At 49.8% G+C, this 26481-nt stretch overlaps 1 protein-coding gene across 2 annotated transcripts in view; it reads right to left on the bottom strand.

Annotated features, from left to right (window-relative positions):
• LOC140681273 (uncharacterized) overlaps window positions 1-26481 on the bottom strand; it is a 319254-nt gene that overhangs the window by 217164 nt on the left and 75609 nt on the right. Inside the window, exon 4 of one of the 2 annotated variants that reach the window (XM_072920810.1) lies at window positions 20275-20283. The exons of the other annotated variant lie outside the window; for it this stretch is intronic. Within the exon in view, the coding sequence (XP_072776911.1) occupies window positions 20275-20283 (9 nt within the window). The remainder of the gene's footprint in view (window positions 1-20274; window positions 20284-26481) is intronic. 2 annotated transcript variants of the gene reach the window in all.

Genomic DNA, 26481 nt, shown 5'->3' with positions numbered 1-26481 from the left:
TATTAATGTCATCATCTCCAAGATTTAACTTTTCAGAGGGTGACCATGTTTTCTTCTAGATCGGAGATCAGGAATCGGTTTTAAGCACAAAAACCACTCCTCAAAGCCCTGCTAAACACGCTTCATCCTCCATTCAGAAAATGAAGCTATTTCTTCAAAAGAAAGGAACTGAAAACTCTAGTATCCAGTTCCCACCAAAGAGTTTCCAAGCCAGTTTTATTCTCTGATTTTCTATGCCCTACTTCTTAGCAAATGTAGTTGCTCCAAGCACAGTGACATGAAGACGGGACAGTCACTCATGAGGAACAACATGGCTTGATGCTCCAGCCTGAAAGATGGAACTTGGAGTGCACAAAACCCTGCTTTGAGGTGCAAGTGACAGCAATCAGGGAATGCAGATAGGGGTAACTGCTGGGGTCAGAGAAGGGCCCAAGGCAGTCACAGAGCCAGGAGAAAAGGCAGTATTGGTTTAACAGCTGTAATAATTTCTAACTAATACTCCCACATTTTTGCATATTTATTGGACATTCCCAGGACTCCTGTTCATGTTAGTCTGCACCTCTGCCCCTCCAGAAGCTGTCGAACTGGCAGGATCTGTCTGCCAGCAGGAGCTGCTCCGAGCTGGGAACACGACTGGTGGTGCTGATTTCCAGAGGCTTCTGTGTCCCAGGAGAAGATAAGGAAAGAACTCTGTGACACAGAGTTCTGGCACCTAAAAAGATAAAGCAGAGGCAAATAGCTGGGAAAGGTTTCATTTTGACCTTTCTTACCTGTTGACAGAAGTGGCCAAAATGAAAGTTACCAAGCAGGGCCTGTTCCCTTCTCCTGCAGGAGGGGCCCTGTACTGGCTCCTGCCCAGGGCTGGTACCCTTGTGCCAACATTCAGCTGACTGGGAGCAGAGCTCCTGGGGCCCTCCAGGGATACACCAAGCCCAGCCCAGTTACCTGGTACACATGCAAATCTTCAGAAAAAGATTAGAGTGGAAAAATGTAACTGTCATGATCATGATATTTGACTATGTTTACATGCTGTATAGGAATGCAATTTCATGTATTTGTGGTATTTTCACACATTTTAATCTCTGAAATGCTGTCAGATACACTTTGATTCCTAATGGAAAGTCTTAAACTTTTAATTTAGCTTATAAAATGAAGTTACTGACATTAAATAATACGTACTTTGTAGTGTAGAAGAACACAGTAATAGTGCAGTAATTATGATTGCTTAAGCACAATTGGCTTGGGTCTGTACAGGAATGTGAAATTTTGCAAGAAGAGAATATTATCACTAAGTTTTGTAAAATATTTGAGAAACACTTCTTGTTTGAAGTAATATGTTGCAAACAACTTTTTACTTAGCAGTTTAAGGGAGGTTCTTTTGAAAGCAGTACAATTTTACCTTTTAAGAATAGAAAAATGTAGGCAGCTGATGAACTTCAGAATTAATGCAGACCACATTTAGTCTTTCAGAAAGTATTAGTGATATATAACTGATTCAATGCATCTTTCATACGTACCTTTTATTTCATACATACCTTTTATTTTTATTGGCTATCGAATATATACAGTATGCATCAGATAAATCGGGCACATGCTAAATCCAAAGTTGCAGCTTCAAGCAGATTTTAACAGTACTAAGACACATGATTTCCTGTGTAATGTGAAAAGTAGCTGAAGCCTTTGACTATGATTAACTTTGTTATCATCACTTAATTGAATGCCATTTTGTTCTGAGAGCTGTTAAGTAGGTAAGTGGCTAACTGGTTATTGAGCTAGTTAGATATGGAAATAACTGACTTGATGGCATGAAAGAAGTGGTTTTTTGAAGGCGCTGGAAATTGGAGATTCGAGGAGTATAAAGCCTCATTAGTAGAAACCAATTTGTTTTATACCTTGCTTTCCTTTTATTTGTTTTTCTATCAGTTCCCTGTGGTCAACAGGCAAGAGAATCTAGATTATCTTGAAACTGGAGAAAATCCTCTTCTCCTGGGGCTGGTCCTGCTCTGCAGTGACAGGCACAGAAGGGAAAGTTTACTGGGAGCCCTGGTGGAGGTGACCTCCAGTTTGCTGGCTTCTCTTGCATCTCTGCCACTGTTCTGTGCAGGATGCTGCTCTCCACAGACCCTGCCAGCCACTACCTGCCCTAGTGTATTCCCTCCTGCCTTTGTCTCAACCAGGGCCACACAGAGTCTGGAAAATGCCATTTTCAATGGATTAGTCCTGCCGAGCCCCTGGGCACGAGGCCACCCAGAAGCACTGGGCCGTGGGGGCTGTTCTCAGGGCACTGACCCAGCCTGGCTGCTGGCCTCTGGTGACCCTCCGTGTCTGTCCCCATGGCAATATCTGCCAGCAGTCCCAGACCTGTGTGCTGAGGTGAGAGGGAACAAAGGCGTGCCATGATGTCCCATTGTGATGTCACTGGATGGTGGAGGATAACATCACATGTGAGTGCTTTGCGACCTTGCACTCCTTTCTGTTTATATTCAGGTGCTGCTGTCCCTCTGTAGGATCCACCACTGAGTGGTGGATTGTGACAGCACTGGGGGATGGATATGAGGTCTCATCCTTCACTGCTTGAATTTTGGTGCCAGCCAAGCCTGGGTCCAGACCGGATTGATTCTTGACTCCTGCCAAGCATGCCTAGTCCTCATCTGTCCCCTTCTGCTGCAACAGACAGACATGGCCACGAGACAGAGTGGAGCTGCCCCATCTGTCAGGTCACTAAGAATGACCTGGCTTCTGCTCTTCCCTGTCACCAGCAGTTCTGCCTGGTATCCTGCAGCAGGCAAAAAGAAATCCAGCTTGCCCTCTCTGCAGCAGTCCACTAGAGACTACCAGGTATTCTGAGTGGGGTGGAGAGGACTACATACAATTTGCCATCAGCTCCCCAGAAGAGTCACCAGAGACCAGCAGACAGGCAGGAGAGTTGCTGGGGACCAACAGACAGGCAGGGAGACCTCCCCTCCACCTTGCCGAAATCCAGGAGGTGCTGTTGTTGTCGGAACAGTCCTGCCCACACTTGGGGCAGAAGGCCACCCACAGGCTCTGGCTCTGCAGCTCCCTGCTCAGCTGGGGACAGTGTTCCCTGTGGGGACGATGGAGGAGACATGAAAGGGCCAGCAAGAGGCCACCCTGATGGTGGCACTAGTGAGATTCTCGTAACCCTTTTGCCAAGGAAAAAAAAAAATCTATTTCTCTCTGACAAAGTTCCTGGGTTCTGCTTTCTTCTCCTTCTAATGTCTTTGCCTGACCCCCACACCCCACCATCAGCTGAAAGCCCCTGGAGCCACAGGACCATTTTGGCAGCACCTCCTCACACAGGAAATCCTGCTGCAGCTGTGATGGTTGAAGAGCTTCTGAGAAAGTGGGTGCTGTGCACCACATGGTTATCCTGGAAGATGTGTCAGAGCTGCCTGCTGACTTAAATGGATTTTTATAAGGCTTTTGACACAGTTGCCCCCCAAGATCCCGCCCATCAATGAGAGAGAGATGAATTAGGACAAAGCAGAAATCAAACGGAGTGAGTAGATTATAAGCAGAAATCCTGCTTAAAATAAGGAATCAAAATTCATTCTGAAAAGCAGGACCAGCCCTAGGATCAGCCATAGCCATGGATACAGGCCCGGAAGAGTCACCAGAGGCCACCAACTAGGCAGGAAGAGCTGGCAATGCTCTGAAAACAGCTTCAGATGTCTCAGTGTCTTCGGTTTGTCTGTTTGTGTGTTCTTTGGTTGCTTGGTTTTTGGTTGGTTATTTGGTTATTTAGTTATGTCTGGATTGATATATTCCAGATGACTTTCATTTTGATTAGGATTTGTTAAGTACTGACATTCTGCTTCAGATGTGTAAAATAAACATTTTCATGAATATTTTCCTCAAAACAGTAATTTTTATCTTCTTTCTAATTGAATGTCCATTTTAAAAGATAGCTCTACTAGATATCAAAAGATATTAAATACTGTTGAAGAGAACAGGGTTTTTTTTGCATTGGAAAACAGTTGATGACACAGTCCTTGGTGAATAATTTCCAAATGTTATATACACTCACAGACAAGAACTCTATTATTATATTGTAACCATTTCCAGCATCTGTGATTTTGCTATATCTAAATCCTAAGGATTTAATTCCAGTATATTTAAATTGGCAAGTAGATGTGATTGGAGAGTAATTTTTGGCATCTGTCCTGTCACTGTCTCTTTTAAATTTTTTTTTTTTTTTTTTCTCTGTGGTTGTCTTTGTCTTTGCTTGAAGGACTTTCCAAATGAGATTCCACGCAGCCTTTACTTTGGAATCTCATTGCAGCTCTACACTCAACCATTTCAGAGAGGTCAGCAGCACTCTGTCATATTTTTTCTAGTCCATGAACTTCATTAACAGTGACCACTCTCATTAGTTCTCACACATTTTTACTTTGGTTCATAAAGACTGTTTCTCATGTTGCATTTTTCTACTCCCCTAACCCCATTCAATTAACATCAAATTCACTTTATAAAGTGATCACATATTGGAAATCTGTGTTCACATTCACTATGCTGAAGGTCCATCATTCTTCCTGCTTTCTGTTTAATATCTTATTTGTTATGTTGATTTCAGGGATAGAAAGGTTGCATTAAATGAAAAAAAATATTAAAAAAGCAAGCAAAATTCTAGGTTTTGCTAGACCATTTTACCTAACAAAACCTAGACCATTTTAGTCATTACTACAGCTATTCAAAAACTGAAAGGAAAACCCCAAATTTAGTTCTCAGTGCAGTACTTGTGACTGTCCTAGGGTGACGTTATGGTGTTTGTATCTCCAATCGTGTGTTCTGTTTACGTTTGATATTATGTTCTGTGCTTTCAGAACTGACTCTGAAAGTGAAGGTTTGTTTTGCCTTGTTATCAGCTGGTTCACCTCCCCCCATGGTCTGCTGTCTAGAAAAGGCTGGTGCTGCCTGGCTGGCTTTTGCTTTGCTTGCTTGCTTGCTTTGCTTGCTTTGCTTGCTTCTGCTTTTGCCTTTGCTTCCTAGTTAGGTTAGCTAAGCAGTCCAATTCTTTCCCTGGACTGTTGCTTTTTCCTTTCCTCTTCCTAAATACCATCCAACCTGCTCTGGACTGGGATCTGGGAAACACCAAGGAACACCAGGAGCCTGCATTTGGTGATCTGCAGCAGCCATCCCCAGTGCTGGAGAGCAATCCCCAGTGCCCAGACCCGGGCGACCACTCCCAGGAAAGACTTTCTGGATTTGTTCATCTCTTCAGAGGGGTGAAAGAGTTTTGTTGTCATCTTGTGTTGTTAATTGTTTTGGTGCTGGGGAGTGCTTTGTTCATTGAATAAACAGGTTCTTTTCCACTTCTTTCTCAGAGGAAATTTTTCCCTGAACCAGGTGGGTGGGGAGGGGCCGGGGGGTTTATTTCCTGGGGGCTCCTTTCAGAGGGTTTTCCCCAAATTTGCCCTAAACTAGGACAGGAGGAAAACAAAGGGTGAGCACATTGAGTTTTGTACTGGTTTGAAGGCAAACCAGAGAGAGAGTCTAAGCCAGAATGACAATTGAATAAGAAAATTAAGATCAAGGCAATGATACAGAAACACGGGTTTAAACTCACAGAGTCAGGATATACCCTGACACCCCGATGCTCAAGGTGGTGGTAGCAGTCTGATGAAATGGTGGCTGCAGTCCTGTTGGAGTGATGAACGTGTTTCTGTCAAATCAGTGATCCTGTAGAAGGGTCTGGTCTTCCTCTGAAGGTCCAGTGGTGGTTATGGAGCTCTTGTCCTCTGGGAATGCAGTAGGCAAGGTGATCGTGGTGTTGCAAGGGTGAGATTATATCCAGGTAGGAATGCTTGGTTCCTCCCCCTGGGCGGAGCATCCCACAATGGGATGATGTAATTTTATCAGCCCTGCAGTGACACTCAATGGCCCATTAACAGAAGATGGCCCCTGGAGGGCGTTATCAGGGCTGAGCCATGGAAGAGATAAAGAACACTGCCCCACCTGTTGATAACAGTTTATGGAGATGGTGACTGAAAACACTTTTGGTTACATCTGACACTGTAACCTGAAACAGTGAGGCCATCCCTGCTCGGGGTGGGGGGTGAACACCACCCCCCTTACCCAAACTGGCTCAGGTGTAAAACCCCCACCCTGGGAAGGACAGGCACACAGGGGACAATGTCACACTTGCCCCACCCCAGGGGAGATCTCTGTCCCTGTCACTCCCTTGCTCTCTCCCCTTTTCTCTTTCTTTCCATCTCTCTCTCTACCTCACATTTACTGTTCAGGAAAATCCACTTTGGATTTGGTCTCCTTAGCACCTTCATTGGGGCAGAGGCATCTCTCTAAAATTTTTATTAACCAGATTGTGACATTATTTTGGCACAGTGAGTTCAGGGCACTGCTGTCTGACCCCAAGTGCCTTTGACAACAGCATGGGTCCCTCCTCTGAGGAGGTTCTGCCTCTTTCTGGAGGAACTCTTGGAAACTTGGATGCAGCTTCCTCTGAGTGACTTTTGGGAGAACTTATGAGGAAAATGGCTGTTGTGGGTGGCCAGGGTAAAGAAAGTATTTTCTTGTCCTTCCTTGAAAATTTTTTTTAAATAACTGGAGAAAAGGGAACAAATGATACTAGCAAGACTGACAAGGATCATTCACCCCAATGTGAGGAATTCAAGACCAGTAAATTCCTACAAGAAGCCCGGTTCAAGTAGATAAATTCCCAAATAACTCCTGAATTCACAGGTCTGGGGACTTTGCCAAATATGAGAATCATTATTTTTCTTTGTTCCTTTCACCTTTGTGACAGCTACACAGAGCTTTCCCTTCCCTTTATTAATCTGTATTGGGCCAAATTTCCACTTTCCTTTTATCGGAACCTGCCAGCAGCTGAGCTGAAGCTGTGAAGGAACTGATGAAACTTGGATTTGCCACAGAATTGCTTCTATTTTCAGTTTATTCATGTTTGGGATTTGATGTGTTTCCATCACAAGTGACTTGTGGGAAGAGCAAATCTTCCCCAAGGCATTTTCTGTAGGGTTAAGTTTGATTTCTGCCAAGTTTGTTTTGTCCAGTGCTCAGGGGATGCTCAAGGGGTCTCTGGTTTTGGTTTGGCCCTACTTTTCTTCTGATTTGTCTTTATTACTTTAAAACACCTGAAAAATGACTAAAAAGAGTATTGACCAGAGATGTCAAAAGTCCCTCCATCTAAGAGTTATTTGAGGTGGAATTTACGGTTTGGAAACATATTCTGGGGGATTTGCGGGTTCTTCGGGGATATATGGGAGTATTCTCCATATCTTTGCACTCCAAAAGCCAAGGTGGATTGCTCTGTCACCTCAAAATTACTCAATCCCACCTCAAAATGGCTGGTTCCCATCTCAGTCCCATGCCAAAATTACTCAGTTCCTCAGCCTCCAGGGTTAGATGGGGTTGGAAGGAGACTGAGAGAAGTAAGATCCAAATTTGAGGTTTTGGGATAACAATTGTGTGGGGCTGGGTGGGTGTGATTTATTTTGATAATAAATAAAACTATCAGAATTATTGATTTCTGTCCCATTCATTTTCTGTCAGTTCTGGTTTGCTTTTCAGAGTGCCGCCTTCTCAGCTGATTTTGTTTGTGACCTCCTGTCCCAGACTGAAAAGCAAGATGTGTTCTATTTCCCATCTGTATGGCAGTTGTCCTGTGTTAAGTGGGCAGTTTTTCCTTATCTCTTCCACAATCAATCCTCCCTCAGGGGAGACATCTGCTGATAATGGGCTATTGAATGTCACTGCATGACTGATAAGAACTGTAACATCCCACTGTGAGATGCTCCGCCCAGAGGGAGGAGCCAAGCATTTCTACCTGCATCTAATCTTGAGATTCTGGCCCACCAACACAGCTTTTTCTGGGCTGGATTTCTCAGAGGAACAGCTGCCTCTTCCTCTTCAGAAGAAGACACCCTTTTCTACAGGATCACTTCTCCAACAGAACCACACCTGGCACTGCAGGAGGACTGCAGCCACCATTCCAATTGGACTGCGGCCAACACCCTGTCCAACAGCGTGTCAGGTTGTATTCTGGCTCTCTCAGTGTTGTTTTTGTTCACTGAATTGTTCATATTTTCATTTTCTTCTCTAAAAAAAAGCTGTTATTCCTGCTCCCATATTTTTACCTGAGAGCCACCCTTAATTTAAAATTTGTAACTATTCAGAAAGCAAGAGTCTACATTTTTCCATTTCAGGAGAGGCTCCTGCCTCCCTTAGCAGACACCGGTCATTCCAAACCAAAACACCTCCTTTCTCTCCTGCCTGTTTTTGCCTGCTCTGTTTCTCTCTCTCTGTGTCTCCCTTGACCCAGGGCAGCTCCCACCAAAGACCCTGCCCTGATTTAATTCCCAATCCATGAGCTACGACAACCATGGGTGAAGTTATGAAGGCTGGCAGTGAAATGTCCCTGTAGGATCTTTCTCCACTTGGCTTTTGGCTCTTCCATAAGGACTTTGCCTTCAAGGGCAGGGACATCTTTTTGTGGCTGGGAACTGGAATTCCAGACCCTGGGAGTGTGTGCCATGGATCCCAGAGGGGCATTCCCGAGGCTCCCAGGGTGCTGCTCCTGCCGTGCCTCCCAAGGAGCTGTGCAGGGCAGGGGACAAGGTGCAGCAGCTGTGTTGGTGCTGCAGTGCCACAACAGCCCCTGGTTCCAGGAGTTTCCACACTGCCAACAGCGGTTCCTGGGTTCCATGATGCCCTGCTGTGTCCCCATGGATATTTGGTGTCATGAAGTTCTTCAGTGTCACAATGGCCACCTCACTCCATGAGCTTCCGCAGTGTCCAAATGGCCTCCTTGGATGGGCAGTGTCACCATGGACCATTGGCTCCATGCAGCCCCGCTGGGTCACCATGGACTCCTTGGTTCCATGAGGTTCTGGGGGTGTCTCCATGGTCTCCTTGGATCCACAGTGCCACAATGGACCACTGGATCCACGTGGCCCTGCTGTGTCACCATGGCCCCTTGGTTCCATGGGACCCCAGGGTCACAATTGACTCCTTGCTTCCACGTCACCCCCTCAGTGCCAAAATGGCCCCTTCATTCCATGGGGGACACTAAAGATTTATGGAAACATTGAGCAAATCCTGCTTAACACACCTGGGAACACCTGTTTGCATTCCAGAGGGAGGTTAAAGGTGAGGATGGCACCAGCAGCTTCTGTCTGAAACAGAGATCCAGGGAAAGGAGTGGGACAGAGAATTCGACTGGGAGGCTCAGAGAATTCTGCTTCCAGAGATCATTTCTGGTCACACTGTCCCTTGTAGAAAGGTGACACCATTCCAGGCAGCCTGTACTGAGCAGGTGGCTCCTGAGTGGGGTTTGCTGTTTAGGAAACCTGCTCAGGCTTTTCCATTCTTTCTTTCCCAAGAGGAAAACTTCTCCTGGGCCTGTGTGCAGGCAGAGCCCTGAGGAGAGCAGGTGGGACACGGTGCAATGGGCTGGGACATGGAGCTGCAGAGCTCAGGGACAAGGTTCTGCTGCAGGGCACAGGGATGTCAGTGCTGGGTGGGCGATGTCAGACATGGTGAGGCTGGGGGTGAGGAGCAGCTTGTCCAAACAGGGTCAGCCCTCAGGAGGCTCATTCTTCTACATGCCCAGACCTCCTAAGGAGAACTTCAGCATCAAGATCACCTGGGGAATGCATCTATCAGCTCTTCTCTGAACTGGAAAATAAGAGAATACTCACTTGATTAAAGAAAAAATGTCATGAGGTGCACTTGGAAATCTTCCTCCTTAATAGAACTCCAAACTGACTCCAATCAGCTGCACAAGCCCTGGAGACTTGCAGATAATTGAATGAAGACAAAGTGCCCCTAAGGGCTTTCTTTTCTTTAATGATCCCCATGGAGGATTTGGGGTGAAGTTCAGAACCCTCAGGCACTGAGAGAAGGCTGAAGAAGCTGCTCAAGGAGTCAGGAGCAAAACTCCAAGTCCCTTGGAGCAGCACTGGGCCCCAGTGAGGGCAGGAACTGCCAAAGGCTCCCCAGGGACTGGTGAGAGCAGATCCTTGAGGCCAGGATTGCAGGGAGCCCAAGGCTCAGAGCAGGGAACTGCAATGCTGAGCAAGGCCTGGGCTGGCTGGGGGAAGCAGAAAGGCCAAGCCCTGAGCCCAGCCTGGCACAGCAGGGCCTGTCCCTCACGGGTGGCTCGGGGCTGTTTGTGGGGCAGGGGGATGTGAGGGGCAGCAAGGACAAATGTCACAAACCTGTGTGACCCTGCAGATCCTCATGGAACCAAGGGGCCATTGTGACACTGTGCTGCCTCATGGAATCAAGGAGACCATTGTGAACTTGGGGGCCCCAAGGAAGCAAGGGTCCATGGTGACCTTGTGCAGCCGCAGTGTCACAGAGGAGCCGCTGTGACACAGCGAGGGCACACGGAGCCCAGGGGCCATTGTGACACATCAGGGCTCTGTGGAACCACGAAGCCATTGTGGCACTGCAAGGCCTCATGGAAGCACGGGGCCATTGTGACACTGCAGAAGCAAGGGGAACATTGTGACACTCCAGGGCCTCATGGAACCAAGGAGACCATTGTGACACTGTGGGGTCCATGGAACCAAGGGAACATGGAACAGGTCTGGCTGGCTGGGCCTCCTGGGGACTACCTGACAGGTCCAGCTGACATTGGCATGTCAAGGGATACTTCTTATCTGTCCCGAAAGCACTGGGGATCTGGGCTTTCCTTCCCATGGGAGAGAACTGTCCTTCTCCTCCAGGGGCCTATGGCCAAAAGTGGGATTCCTTCTGCAAATTTTCTTAACTGCAAAGATTGTTTCCAGATTAAATCTGCCAGGAGAGACAGCTCTGGCAGGCTTGGCCACTCGGGGGCCACCTCTCATCTTCCTTTCAAACACTGTAACCATGTGCTTTTCTTTCTTATGGGAAAAAAACATCCATCTCTACCAGGCACCCATGGCCAAAACTGAGGATCTGCCTCCAGAATTCCCTGTATCCAAGGATAGCTCCCAGACAAAAGCTGCCAGGACTGACAAGTCTGGCTGGCCTTGGCTTCCTGAGGGCTGGCACTCATCTGCCTCTGAAACACCGTGGCTCTGTGCTTTCCTTCCTAATGAAAAGAACTCCTCTTCCTGTCCAGGTGCTCACTGCCAAAAGTGAGATTCCACCTCCAAAATGCCCTGTGTCCAAGGACAGCCCCTAGACAAAAGGTGTCAGGACAGACAGGTCTGGCTGGCTCGGCCTAAGGGTGGCCACCTCTCATCTTCTTCCAGAACATTTGGATTTTGTGTTTTTCATTTCTATAGGGAAAAACCTTCCATCCTGACCAGGCATCCATGGCTAAAACTGGCATTCCACCTCCAAAACTCTGTACATCCAAGGATTGCTCCCAAGTGAAAGCTGCCAGGACAGACAGGTCTGGCTGCCCTTGGCCTCTTGGGAGTTGCCTCTCACCTGCCTCGAAACACTGGGGCTCTGTGCCTTCCTTCAAATGGAAGCGAACCTTCTTTCTTCTCAAGGGGTCCATGGTCAAAATTGAAATTCCTTCTCCCAAATACCATATGATAAAAGCTGCCAGGACAAACAGGTCTGGTTGGTTCAGCCTCTCAGGAGCCACCTCTCTCCTCTTCTGTTTTGAAACACGGGGTCTGTGCTTTCCTTCCTATGGAAAAGTACCATCCTTCTCATGTACACAGAAATGGCTGAAATTGGGGTTCCACCTCCAAAATTCCCTATATCCAAGGGTTGCTCCCAGCCAAAATCTGCCAGTACCATCAAGCCTGGCTGGCCTTGGCCTCTGGTGGCTGCCCCTGCCACACTGGGGCTCGGTTCTTCCCTTCCCTTGGAGATCACTGTGACACTGTGGGCACCTCATGGAGCCAAGGGGATCATTGTGGCACCACTGGAGCCCATGGAACCAAGGGGCCATGGTGACACCGCGGGGCTTCATGGACCCAGAGACCATTATGACTCTGTGGGGCATGATGGAACCATGGAGACCATTGGGACCCTTCAGGGCCTGGTGTCACCAAGGGGGCATTGTGACACCTCAGGGCCTCCTGGAAGCAAGGGACCATTGGGACACTGTGGGGCCCCATGGAACTGAGGGAACATGGAACAGGTCTGGCTGGCTTGGCCTCCCAGGGGCCACTGACAGGTCTGGCTGATGTTGGAATGTCAAGGGCTGCTCTCATCAGCTCCTGGAGCACTGGGGGTCCGTGCTTTCCTTGCTATGGAAAGGAACTCTCATTCTTCTCCAGGCACACATGGCCAGAATTCAGATTTCACCTCCAAATTTCCTTTTATCCAGGGATTGCTCCCATAGGAATATTGCCATGAGAAGTCTGGCTGGCAATGGTTTCATGAGGGTGACCTCTCATCTGTCCCCAAAACACTGGGGAAGGCTCCGTGCTTTCCTTCCTATGGGAAAGAACTTTCCAGCTTCTCCTAGTGCCCATGGCTGAGATTGGGGTTCTACCTCCAAAATTCCCTATATCCGAAGGCTGGTCCCAGAAAAATCTGCCATTACTGACAATTCTGGCTGGCCTTGGCCTAGTGAGGCTCTCACCTCACTTCAGAACACTGGGGCTCTGGGCTTTCCTTCCTATGGAAAAGAACTGTCCTTCTCCTGAAGGTGCCCATGGCCGGAATTGGGGTTCCACCTCCAACATTGCCTGTGTTGACAGACTGGAGGAGATTGTTGGCTGGAAACATTTCATGTGCGGGGGAGGAAGGGGCAGGTCCAGCCTTGCCCTGCCCTGGAACCCCAGCACTGCCCTGCCCTGGAAGCCCAATCCCCCCAGAGCCTCTATCCCAGCCCAGCAGTGTCTGCCAGGCCCTGGCACAGCACAGGCAATGCTCCACAGCCACCTCTGGAGCCGCAGCCCAGCTCCTGAATGACCAAATGACCCCAAGTCCCACCTGGGGGAAGGGCCCAGGAACACCAAGGGGTATTTAAGGCTGACCACAAGGCAAGCACACAACTTGACTCTACTCCACTTGGAATTTCCATCTGAACACTGCTGGAATCCAGGAGGTGGTAGCTCTCTGTGTGCTTCTCTATATCTTATTTTTCTTCTTTTTCTGTGTCTACTTCTATTTTTGTCCTCCTGCAAATTTTGATTAACCTTAAATTGAAGAGGCTTGGAGTTTGTGAGGTTGAATGGGGAAAGTAATGCTTTGAGAAGTGTTTTTTGTTGACTGAATATCAACTTAAACCCTTTGCCAAAGTTTCTCTGATTTCCTAAAGTTCCCAGTAATGGCTGCTATGTTGTTTGGAGCTCCTGAGAATCTCTTGTTGGTATTTCTCCAGTGCATCCAACTCAGAGGACAGAACCAATTGTAATTCCTTTTAAATGTCCCATTGAGAGAGTTTTTTAGGGGATGGGAGTCAGGGCTTGTGTGTCCTGCTTGGCACAGCCCAGGCAGGGCTTTCACAGCCCCATCCCACACTCCATTTCCCAGCTGGAGCCGCTGGTGCCTCTGAGTTCTGCTGCCCCAGCCCCAGGGACGCTCTCCTTGTCTGCCCATTCCCCCAGGGTCTCTGGGCAGGGATGGCCTCAGTGGGGGCTGCTGACATCCTCAGCAACTTGGAGGCTGCTGCTGAATTTTACTGCTCCAGAGGCTTCTTCAGCCTTCAGCTCTTCAGTGCAGGAATTCAGTGCCCCAGGGCTCATTAACATTCAGAACACCTTAACAAGCCAAGCCCTGGGAATCATTTAAGTTTTCAAATCTCTTGTGGTTGATTACACTATATTTAAAAGGACAGTGAGAAATGATTTCTTCAGGTCCTGTTTAGTTTTTTTTACTCCTAATAAATTGATGTGTGAAATCTCCAGTTGACACTGAATCCAAGTGCCTCCTCATGCAGTTGGAATAGATACGAAAATCAAGACCCTTTGTGGCTGACAATCCATCGGACTCTGTCCCTACCCCCACCCCACCATTTCCCCCATCCAAGCCCTGGCACTCAGAGCAGCCTTGTGCAAATCTGAGCTCCCTCCAGCCCAGGCTGCACCTGCAGGTTTCAGCTCCTTGGCTCCAACTCCCACCTGCTTTCCTTGGAGAAGGAGCTGCCCCAGACACAGAGGGATGTTCATTTATTACCAGCCAACAAAGCCAAGGGAAGGCACAGCTCCATCAAATGCAAAAGCCATTCCTCTGCTGGATATTAAATCCACTTTGCACAGCAGAGAGTCTCAGAGCAATGGAAACACCTTCTGTGCCCAGCACAGATCCCAAGGCCCCCAAAACCCTCCCTGCCCTGATTCTGCCCAGATTTGCTCTTTGCACACACAAGTCACAGGCTGAAGGCAGGAGCTGCCTCCATGCCCAGAGGGAGGAAAAGAGGGAAAGTGGATGAAGAGCTCTCCTGTGCAGAGCCAAGGTCCAAGTGCCCCTGCAGTGGGAACCACAACTCATCATGTTTGTGTCCTTTGGGCTCAGGGACTGGTGACACTCAGAGGCACACAGAGGTTTCTTGCCAACAAACACAAGTTGAACATTTGAACAGTTTAAAAACAATCAAAGCTCTTCCCTCAACTCTCTGTGATGTCCCAGCAGCATCTGACATGTCCCCCATGCCCAAGGGATTTCTGCACAGGAACAGCTTTGGACAAAGACATAAAAGGTAACTCTGGCATAAATATAAATATAAGTACGGTGTTGATTAATTATATATGTATTTCAACTTCAGAAAGATTGGGCTACTACATAAAGCTCAAAGCACGTTTTAGACAGAGACATAAGAAAGTGAAATTCTGCGATGTAAATATTAGTAAGGTGTTGACGAATGTGATATTTATTTGAACTTTGGAAAGATTGGACAACTTCCTTAAGCTAAAAGCATGAAACCAATCAGTTGAGAGTCACTTGAGTGACCAGACAGCACCTACAGGAGGAAATCTGGGAGCAACAGGAAGGACATTGATCCAGCTGGTCTAGTGAAGAGATGTCTTTAGACATGGCCATTTCAACAGGAGAGCTGGAAACACCTGAAGGAAGAGGGAGAAGAAATAATAAACAGGATATTGGTGACACAAGTAGAAGGCAAGGTCAGTATTTCTCCTCCTGCCTCCAAGAAATTTCTGTTCCTGGAGGGAAAATTTTGCCATTTCTTCAAAGTACTCAAGTGACCCAGATAATAAAAATGTCCTTGTATAATATGAACTGCACAAATATTAAAGCCTATGCCCCTTTCCAGGCAGACATCAGCTGTGTGCCCATGAACAGGCAGTGCCACTTGTGCCCTGAGGTTCCGAGCTGGGATTGGATCTCTCAGAGAGGAGCTGAGGGAGAGCAGAGCACCTTGCAAGCTGCAGGTCCCTGCCAGCCCCGCAGGGCTCCTGTGCCATCAACATCTGCTCTGCTCCAGTCTGGAACAGGGCCCAGCACGGTGCCAGGCCCATCAGAGAGCTGAGGTGTGTGCTGGAATTCCATGCCCTCCCCATGGCACAGCAGCCCTGCATTTCCCTGCTCCAGCCTTGGTCTCCAGCACAGCCATGGAGGCTCTTTGGGCTCCTGAGTGTTCCTGCAGCCCCCAAGGGCAGCTGAGCTCTGCCTTTGGCACAGTCAGCCCTGGCCAACGCAGGCCATGCTCAGCAATTCCTTGTCTGTGCCCGGCCTTGCTGCCAGCCCCAGCAGCGGCTGCGTGGCCCCTTTGTGGCCCTGTGCCGGCCCAGCCATGGTGCCACAGCCCCTGTGCAGCCCAGCCCAGGACAGGAGCATTGCGGCTGGGCACGGCCCCTGTGCCGTGGGGCCCTGGGCAGCCTTGGGGCTCTGTGCCCCATGGCCTCCCTGCTGGGCAGCCTCTGCCAGCTCCTGCAGAGCCCGTGGCACCTGTGGGGCTGCACAGGCAGCCCTGCCCCGGGCTCTGCTGGCCTCTGGGACGGCAGAGAGGCCGGCCAGGGCTGGCCATGGCCAGGAACAGGCCCTGAGCCCCACAGGAGGATGGAGCTGGGCCACAGCCAAACTCAGCCCAGGGCAGAGCTGGGCTCAGCAGCCAGGGCTGCCAAGGGCTGGCACAGACAGAGGCTGGCGCTGACAAATGTCCTGGGCCCCTCCCTGCTCTGTCCATGCCGCCAAGGGCACAGAGCAGCCTCCTCTCTCGGGCTCTTGCCTGTTTTCAATGCCTTGCCCAGGTGCTGGCCCTGCCCCACAAGGCCTGGGCTGATTCCTGCCCCTGCCCGCTCAGCCAGGCTGAGATGGACACTGATGGTTCCTGTGCCAGGCTCTCCCAGCCCAGCCCAGCTCCCTGCAAGCTCTGCCAGCTGCCCTGAGCTCTGGGCAGCACCAAGGGCCTCTCCCCAGCACAGCCCAGCCGGCTCTGGCCCCACAGCTCTGCTCAGGCCCGGCTGCTCTGGGCACTGCCCCACGGCCTCAGCCCCTGCCAAGGGCACAGCAGCAGCTGCAGCTCAGCCAGGACTCAGCCCCACCATGGGGGAAGGGGCTTGGCCAAGGCCAAAGGAGCTCCCTGGCTGCCCTGCTCCCCTCTGGCTGAGGTGCTGAGAGCTCTGACACCCCTCCTGCCATCCCATCTGCCCAGGCCAGCACAAGAGCCCCGGCCTTGGGGCCCTGCAGAGCTGCTCCTGCTCCAGGCCCAGGGCCCATCCCAGAGCTGGGGCAGCCACAAAGCTGTGCCCATTTCTGCTCATTGCTGCTCTGATGGGGTGGATCCTCAGCCACTTGGAGGTGTCTGATGCATTTAACTACTCCAGGGGCCTCTTCTTTCTTGAACTCTTCAGTTCGGGAATTCTGTGAGAAAAGCTCTCAAACATTTCTTCAAAATGCCAGAATAAGAAAAGCACCTGGGAATAATTTAAGTTTTCAATTTTTCTGTGGTTAATTAGATTTCAGGAGGTGTATTTAAAGTAAATATACCATATTGAATACAATGCAGACAGAACTGTTTTATCCAGTTTTCTTATACTGTTTATATTTATGTTTTACTGTAACCCTCCCCTGAAACATCAGGTGTCTGTAACCCCATTGGCCCAAGTCTTGTTCCAGCCCACCTTGAAGCCCCCTGATAAGGGGTCTCTGAGGGGCCAGACGCCCTCTTAGATCTTCCCCCAGCTTGGAACTTCCCCTCTCTTGGAACTCCCCCCTCTTAGATCTCCCACCCTCTCCTAGAACCCCTTGTCTCTCCCCTCCCCCATCACCTCAGGCCTTGCCATGTGCTGCGTCTGGCAGCTCCAAGCAAGACCTTTCACCATCCCTAATAAACCTTATATTTTAAGAGCAACCTTCAGAGATCTCGTTTCCATTCATCCAAACCGTCCTGGAGAACAGCATTCCCTGCACCTCTCCAGCCGGCTCGCCTGGGGTATGCAGGCGAGGTCCCCGAACTTTCCCTTTCACTCAAAGCCTTTAAGGGCAGCTAGAGTATTAGGGCAGCTCACTGTCCCAAAAAGCTATCGAGGTCATCTGAAATAGCACCTCCAGCTTCTTCGTGGGCTTATGGCAGCACGCGTTGGGGACCAACTGACGTTCCCCCCCTCACAGCCCCCTGAATTATCAGGCTAGCCTAGAGATCTGAGGCTTTGAGGGGAGGAATATCAGGAGATGGCAATGATTTCCAAAAGAGTCTCTTACCCCAAGATTAGTTGGTTCAGCTCTCTTTATTCTGTGATATCCTGGGGGAGAGCGGGGCAAAAGAGGACGAACAGGAAATGTCAGGGGTCTATATAGACTTTGGACAGGGTGGGCTTCCCTGGCTCTTTGCCAACCCCACTGGGGCAGAAAGGAGGGGTCCAGGGTTATCTTGATCAGAGTCACAGGGTCCCGGAGAAGGGGAAACAGAATGCCCATGAGCTCACTGTAACAGTCTGTTACCTCCTAGTTCTGGGTGAAATTGAACTGCCAGGGGACAGGTCAGTTTGGGTGGGTATACCTTCAGAGCCTGAGTCCTCTTCCCTCTCGGGGAGGTCCTCCTCATCCCCCCTTACCTTGGGAGAAGCCTTTAACAAATCATATGTGCTTCTTTTTTGTGTTTCAGCATGATAAACTTTGTCCGATGTCATACGTTGCTGTCCTATACTGCATGCTGAACAACACATTTGATTTGCCTTCTCTTTGCTCTGTTTTCTCTTTCAAGATGTAGCACCGGTGGGTCAGAGAGAGCTCTGAATCCACAGTTACTCTGCCATTCCGGGTGATTCTTTAAGGCAAAAACCATCAGCATACGAGACCTCGCCGTATTTGCTTTCCCATCCTAAAACAGCATTCATTGCAATAGGGTATTATAAATGTTTTTATTTTCCGAGATGCCCCTACTGGTGGCTTTCTCCCAGTGAGCCCCCGCCAAAGGGGAACCTCGTTGCTCTGGTTAATTCTCATTATCTCCTTATCTTGTTTCTATCTCCACTATCTTCTTTCCACCCAGGCCTCACAATCTTTTCTCAGTTTTTCTCACACACAGGCCTCCAGCTAGCAGGTATCAGATTCGATCCTCCACACATAAGCTTTAAGATCTCAGGTTCTGAATCGGCTTGATCAGGAACCTTCAATTTACACTTGGGGCATGGAACAGCAATACTAGCCCTTCTCACAAACTCTGCATTACAATAGTACTCATGCAAGGTGTCAGCCTCTCAATGCACCAAAAACTTCCAGGAATTGCCTGCAGGCTATTCCATTGATCACTTCAGTGTTTATCACTTAACCTCTACAGCAGGTTGTTTTCAGTCCAGACTTAACTATATTGCCAACTGAAGTCTGATAAAGCCCCTTTATATAAACTCATTAGTCTCCTCTATCTAAACTCTCTTTTACAAAATCTCAGTCTTTTCTGGTTCTCTTCATGCACAATCTAATTAAAACATTGTTTGCACTGACATTCACTTTGCTGCCTGGCAGAAGGCTGTGTCTGTTACAGCAAAAACTCTGATATGCCCACAAACACAGACCACCCCCCCCTCAACCCCCCTGGTATATCAAATTTATGAGAGCCAGGGCTTAAGCTGCTGTGGGAGGAGAATTCCTGGAAATTCCTTTATTTTGTTTTACCACAGTTAAACATAAATCACGATACTGTAGCTTTTCTGCATAAAATGCTGCACTTGTTGCAAACAAAATCATAAAAACTCCACAAACACAACCCTACAATCCTGAGAATCAAATTACCACAATGCGGGCGAAGAACCACACAAACTCACCAGGGAAAGGTGGTATCTCTTAAAGTGCCCACTTTTCTCAACACAACACAGCAGAAATGTCCTCGCCCACGTTTCTCCACCTGTTCCACTTCTCCGAGGGGTGCTCCCTGCCCCAGATGGCACCCCCCAGGCTTCACCCGGTCACTTTAGATGCAAGTAGAACTTCCCCCCTGCACTGCAGGTACACTCACTCATTCACTCCTTCACTCTCTTTATACACTACGCGCTCACACAATTACAAACACAATGCATTAACCACACAATGTCCGGACACCATAAGCACACAAACGTCGGTTCATTCGACTCACCCCCAGAGTCGCTTGCGGTTGCTCTGTGGAACAATGAACCCATCTCCAGCCCAGCTGCTCTATCGGCCGGGCTGCCTGCAGGCCCAGGAACGGGCTGGGCACTCCGACATCTCTGAGTGACTGACCAGCAGTCCTGTCTCTCTCTCTCCCCAGGGCCCTCTCAGTACACACCGTTTATCAGCACACCAGCAGGTCCTTGTCTGTATCTGCAAGTGGCAAGCCGAGGCAGAGCTGAGCCAAATTCCCCAGGGCATGCCAAGGAGGTCGACACCGCTCCTTCTGCCCCTGCGAGGACAGAAGATCTCCTGCCTGGCTCACCAAAATGAATAATGGAATAAAAAAAATGAACTGTTCCAGGAGAGTCTTTTTTCTGAATCCCTACCTAAACTGACTCTCTTTCCATTTGGATCCATTCTCTCCTGTCCTGTCCCTGCCTGCCCTTGTACAAAGTCCCTGTCCAGCTTCCTTGTAGGTTGCCCTCAGGTACTGGAAGGCCCCAGTTGGATCAAGCCCAAGTCCCTTTCCCAGGCTGAAGAAGCTGAGCTGTCTCAGCCTTTCCTTGCAGGAGAGGAGCTGCAGCCCTCGCATCATCTCAGTGTCCCTCCCTGGCACCTGCTGCAGCGTGTCCACGTCCTTGCCGTCCGTGCTGGGAGCGCAGCAGAGCCGGACGCAGCCCTGCAGGTGCAGTGCCAGGCGGGGAGGAGACACGGCCCTGACAGCGGCTCCAGGAGCGGCAGTTGGCGAGTGGCCGCCCGCACTGCAGAGAGCCGGGGCCCTTGTGCCTGCCCTTCTCCCCAGGGCTCCTTTCCCCTCCGCTCGCCTGCCCGCCCGCTCAGGGGAAATGCCCCGTGTGCCTCCCTCGGTGCCGCCCCTCGCCCCTGCCCCGGGGGCTCCCCGGGGCCATCTCGAGGGCCCCAGGCCTTGGCCCCACCAAGCTCAGCCCAAGGCTGTGGAAAAGCAGATTAAAACACCCAGCCAGAAAGTGCCCTAGGATTCCAAGGTCAATCTTTTGCCTACAGCAGGGCTTTGCTATCAGAGTCTGGACAGGATTATAAAATAACCAGGAGAAACAAGCATGAACAAGTTCTGCTTTGGCAGTAGCTCCAGGCTTTGAGGGAGAGGGTTTGTGGTGCATACTCACTCACAGGGATGCACAGAAAGTGCTGAAATGGTCAAAGTAGTCACAACCCATTAGAAATTGGAAGGAAAACCCGAGGCACTGTCAGCTAGCACCTCAGAAACCTGTGACTTTTGCTCCTCTCTTCGACTTGAGAGCTTCCATGGCAGGGGCAAGTCTTCCAATTGCATCAGTGTGGCCATGGCTGGAAAGGGCAGCGAGCAGATGGGTTTAGCTTCTCCTGCCAGCCCCTGAAGTGCCAGTTGTCATTTGTGTGTGCTGAGGATTCCGCTTCAGACTCGGAACTGGCGCAGCTGCTCCTGGGGCGCTGCTGGCACGCGGGCGCAGCGGTGCTGCAGCAGCTGTCCCGCACACAGGGAGGGCTCTGGAGCCTCCCAGGGCCCCCAAAGAGCAGAGCAGGAAACGTGCCAGGATCTGCTGCAGGACCGTGGGGTTGTGGGGGATCCTTTGGTGTCATGGATGGGGCAGGGAGGGGGCAAATGGAATCACAGTGAGACAGGAATCAGGCAGCCCCACGCCAGGCAGCGTTTTTGCCTCTGAGAGCTCCTCTGAGCTGAGCGAGCTGGTGAATCCTGCGGAGCAAATGAGACCCGGGAGTGAGGGAAGGGCTTGCTGGGAAGGAGTCAGATAAACCTGTGTGGGCATTTCCCTTTTCAACGGGCTCCTGGAGAGACAAAGGAGACAAGAAGGATGTCCCATCTCATGACATTTCCTGGAATATGCGTTTGTGGTGGCCTTGGCAGTGTTAGTGGTCTCAGGTTTTTGGGAGGACTCTGTGATCTTAAAGGTCTTTTCCAATGGAAACAGTTCTGCAATTCTAAACTTCCATTCCTGCTTTTGAAGGATACGGTCTCAAATAGACCCCCATTTATGTTTTTAAGGAATTTAGCATCTACCTTTCCTTGAAAGTAAGAGGAATCAGGCTATAAATGCTCTCAAAACACTTTAATTCCTTGCTCTTAAGCTGTGTGTTTGAATTAAGGTGCCTTTTTGAGCATGGGATAAATGCAGGAAATTCACCTGCAATGGCACTTGTTTCATCTGCTTTTCTTCTTCCTTTCCTCATGGGTGGTTGATTTGGGAGTATTTGTCTTGTACTTTGAGTTCCAGCTTAGACTTGCTCATGGATGTGCTGTAAAATCCTATTTACCCCTTTCTACAAAAAAATGCTTGCAGACTGGTGGGAATTGCTAGAGACAAGGCTTGCGAACCAATCCCCAGTATGATTAGCCCAGTGTCCCTGCTTAAATCCAGGTATGCTTGTATTACAAAGGAGTGAACTATTCTAACTCACTGGCCCCCTTCCCCCTTTTTTTTTCTTGTAGCTCTTGGGGCAATTCCTGTGTGCCATTAGAATTCTTTGTTATCAAATGTGTGAAGGCATGATGCTGCTGTAGCAGCAGCCTGAGTTTGGTGGGAACATGTCCAAAGCACTGGGTCCCACAGCAGAGGGCACAGTGGGAGGCTTGCCTCTGCTGCCATGGCCATGCAGCCATGGGGAGAGCAGCTGCTGGGGCTTCCCTGATTCTGCCAACAGCACTCTGCCTCCAGCATGTGGACTGTATGGCCATGATTTTGACAGAATGTGGAAAATGCGCTGTTTGAATGTATTGTGATGGTGTCTGACACCACCTGACTGGAGCAGTTTGGTAGGCAGGACGCCCTGTGGGCAGGGCCATGGCAGGGATTGGTGGCTGGCACTGGCACTGGCAGTGTTATTTTTCCAGACAGGCTCCTGGTACAGCTGTGGGGAGGGCACCAGCAGCTGTATCAGCCCAGGGAGCAGCAGCACATGGAGGAGACCCTCATCTGCAAAGAGACCATCACCCCCTTTGCTCCCTCCATGGCAGCGCAATATGATTCCGCCGCAGGTGAAGGGCTGCAGCAGGGCTGGAGGCTCCTTCAGCCAGGACTTGTTGCAATCTCCTTGCTGCAGCTGTGCCTGGAGGATGTTGGCCTGCAGCGGTGCTGCCGATGCCCAGGAATGCTGCCCGGCCCAGAGAGGCAGAGTGTACAAAAGCTGCATTCAAAGCGCTGATCGCGAGACCCTGGAGCCGCTGGCAAGTGCAGCAGCTCTCCTTCATTCCGTGCAGGTGAGAGCCCAGCCTTGGAGCCTGTCCCTGGGGACAGGGAAATGCTCTGAGTATAGTTTTGAATTTTCAGGGACAGCCCAAATTAGAATTGTTTTGGGGCAGGAGTTGTAATGTTGGGTTAGGTGTGTCTGCAGGAAAGACAGTGGGAATAAATGAAGGAGAATTTTGCATGGCAAATTTACACTCTACAGTTACACTGATTGCATTGGCCCACTGCATACTGGGGGCATCTAATGCAGAGTGCAAAGCTTCTTTGAATAGATAGGAGAGAGGAGGCTTGAAGAAATGATTTTGCAGATGCAGAAAAAGGGATCAGACCTATGGGTCCCATGGCTCAGGCTTAGTTGTGCGAAAGCATGCACGATTAGTTTTATCCGCTCTGTTGGAAAGTACTTCAGAAGGACCTGCCTATTGTGCTATTTCCATGAAGAAAATTTTAAATTGTCAGGAACTGCCAAGATCAGAAATGTTTTGAGGCAGATCATGTTTATGTTGGATTTGGGTGTCTCTGCAATAAAGAAAGCATGGAATAAACCCCTGGAACAATGAAGCAGAGCAAAAGTGGAACGTTTGGATGGTCAATTTGTTCCCTACAGCTATTGGCCAACTGAATTCTGGGGTCCTGTACAGGGGAGTGCAAAGCTTCTTTGACTTCCATCACAGAAATAAAGGCCTTGAAAAGTAGCTTTGGAAAGGGTCTACTACCTGGACAGTGTGAAACCCTCAGGCCTGGCCTGGCTGGGCTTAGGGCTGGCTGCCCTTGGGAAGGGAAGAGAAGGAAAAGGGATGGAGTTGGGGTGGGGTTTTGCAGCCATGGAAACGAGAGAACCACTGGTGAACGCATCACAAAGGGGCAGCCCCACACTGGCATGGTGACAGTTGTGGTTGACACGGCCACAGCGGCAGGAGACGCGTCTGGCTCTGCCTCTCTGTGCCCAGCGCTGGCGATTGGAGTCACCCGACCTTGTTCCAAGGCTGGGTACCAAGCTCCCGTCGCTGTCTACTCTGAGAGCGTTCCCAAATCCAAACCCAGACACTTCTGCGAGGCAGAAGCACGGGTTCAAACATGGATTTTACTGGAAAAGGAAAGACCACGGCAGGAAAAGGTGAGGATAGAAAGGAGCTGAAAGCCCCGAGCCAAATGGAAAAAAATCCCACCCGATTTCAGGGAGAACTGGTCCATGATGGTCAGTGCTGGCTCTGTGTCAGAGTAGGTGACTGACAGATACAAATGATCCTGCAGGGATGCCCATGGCATCACAACATTCTGTTGTTAGTTTACTCTGTTTTCTCCTTTTGACAGTAGCCAAATCACTAGTACTGACAGCCAGGACAGGGACTGTGGCCAAAGCTGACCACAGATTGGACATGGTCATGAGATGCAAGTCCTGTTGCTTTCATTGCCATCAATGTTGGGTCTCAGTACAGATAAATTTCCCGTTCTTCCTCTGCTTGCTGATCGGGTCCAACCCTGAGGATGGTATTACGGTGCTACAGAAACACCACTAAGGCCTGCCTGCTTGCTGAGAGGTCTTTGTGGTTTGCAGAACTAGCAGCCACAGCTGTGTGGGTTTCTCCTGTGGATTCACAAGCCAGCCTAAAGAAGGAATCATTTTTCCCCTCTTATCATTGGAGACTTCCACCTTTCCCTTCAGACTAGCTAACTCAATGCTGCTCAAAGGAATTAAATGCAGGCGAGTTCCATGAATAATAAAACCAAAGAAATTTCCTCAATAATTAAAAATTATTCCCCTTGAGTGCCACACCCATTAGATGTGTTGAGGATAAAGGTGGGAGTTCAGCTACCTCACTTCTTCCCTTGTGAGCATGGCTCAGCCTCACACAGAGGTGACGGGGGAGCTGGGCCGCTCTCTGGTGGGAGGAAGGGTCCTGTGGCAGCCCAGAGAGCCTGTGCACATTGCCAGGGAACAGCTGTGCCCTGCATGTGCCCCTGCAATGAGCTGTGCTCTGCCAGAGCCCCTGGAGCTGTAGGGCTGTTCAGCCGTGGGGCAGGGAGAGGAGCAGGAGGGTGCATGTGCAGCTGAGCCATTCCTGGGAAGTGTTGCTATCATGCTGGCGTGGTAGTGTGGAGGAAGGGATTTAGAAAGGCCTTGGGAATTGGAAGCTGAGGAAAAGATACATTTAGGTATGAGGAAAAGATACATTTATGTATGCCCCATTGTTTCGGGAAAGTTTCGCTTCAGCATCTTTATGTGAGCCCCCTTCTCCCCACCCCTGAGCAGTTCCCATTGGACCCGACCCCTGGGGTGGTTCTGATGAGCCCATGCTGAACACTGTCTCTATTGTTTAGACCTTATCTCTTAATTTTGCTGTATAAAACTGTATCTGGGCAGAAGCCCAGGGTCTATTGTCCCTGCAACCGTTCAGGCAATACAATCTTTCTGGACTGCACACAACTGACCTCTCTTCGTCTCTTTATCTTGACTCCTTGCGGCGACCGAGGCGCACCGCCGCTTGGCCCGTGCAAACCCAGCCGCTGCCTGGTGAGCCCAGTGCAGCGGGACCGCGGCAAACCCCGGTCCCCTGAGGGGACAGCGAGCCGGAGGGGTCCCGGGGGGCCGGGGAGGGACGGGGGACAGCCGCAAGTGACCCCCGAAAGCCGCAGTGGTTCAGTTAAATGGTGGCTGTTCTTCCTGGAGTGGCAGATGAAATGCTGCTAAAGCGGTGATCTCTAGAAGGGTGGAGTTTTCCCTGAAGGTCTGGTAGTAGTTCAGCTTGGCCTTCCTCTGGGAACCTAGCAGAGAAGAAAGCTGCTTCTCTGGGAATCCAGCGAAGGGCTGCCCTGGTGTCCCAAAAAGTGCTGATTTTATGCAGGTAGGAATGCATGGCTCCTCCCTCTGGGTGGAGCATCTCACAATGGGATGATGCAATTTTACCAGTCACGCAGTGAGTCATTCCATGGCCCATTAACAGAAGATAACTTCCCCGAGGGAGACATTGTTCTCGGAAGAGATAAGAAAACTGCCCAACCTCCAACAGATGGCAAATAGAATACATGCTTATCTTACAAGCCAGGACAATGGGATTCATCCCAATATGTCCCAACAGGAAGCCCCTAAATCCTCTGCCCAAGGTCCTGAAAGACAAGGAGGTCCACGCTGGCTCAGTGTTCTCTGGCCCTTTCTGATCTGACAGGAAGGGATTGGACTCTCCAGGAAACTCCAGCCCTGATAATCTGATCTTGATAGCGGGAAAGGCCATCATTGGCACTACTGGGAAGTGATGGAAGGACAGTGCCAGCACCTGGACAGGGCAGCGTGAGATAACGGAGGGGAATGTAGGAGAAGAGATTATGGGACGCAGGGAATGGGGCTGCAGATGAGCCTCATTCCCAATGAGGTGCAGCTGTATAAGACAGGTGAACAGCACTGAAGGAAAAGAAGCACGGAATGCTGATGGTTATTGACCAACCACAAAAGAGTAAAAGGGCACTCAGATATTACGCATGGGAGGGAAAAGGGTATAAAAGTTTGTAACTGGGGAATAATAAAATGCTGGTGCTTGAAACCTTTCATGGTGTCAGTCATGAGTCTGCAGTCAGGGAAATTCCTGTCTGATTGACTATGCCACTACCATGAGGTCACCCATCTCATGGATGATGGGAAGGCAATGCAGGTTCTATTTCAGGATTTTAAGTGGAGTTTTGATCCTGTCCCTCGCAGAATACATCTGGAGCAGGTGTCCAGGTGTGAGACAAAGAGAGACAGGGTGTGCTGGCTGAAGAATGGGCTGATGTACTGGTTTTCAATGGGATAGGATCCATTTTCTTCCCAGGGAGCGGCAAAGAGCTGGGTTTGGAT

Source organism: Taeniopygia guttata, chromosome 33 (assembly GCF_048771995.1).
Source record: "Taeniopygia guttata chromosome 33, bTaeGut7.mat, whole genome shotgun sequence".
Taxonomy (NCBI): Eukaryota; Metazoa; Chordata; class Aves; order Passeriformes; family Estrildidae; genus Taeniopygia; species Taeniopygia guttata.
This window is presented reverse-complemented; position numbering and strand designations above follow the sequence as displayed.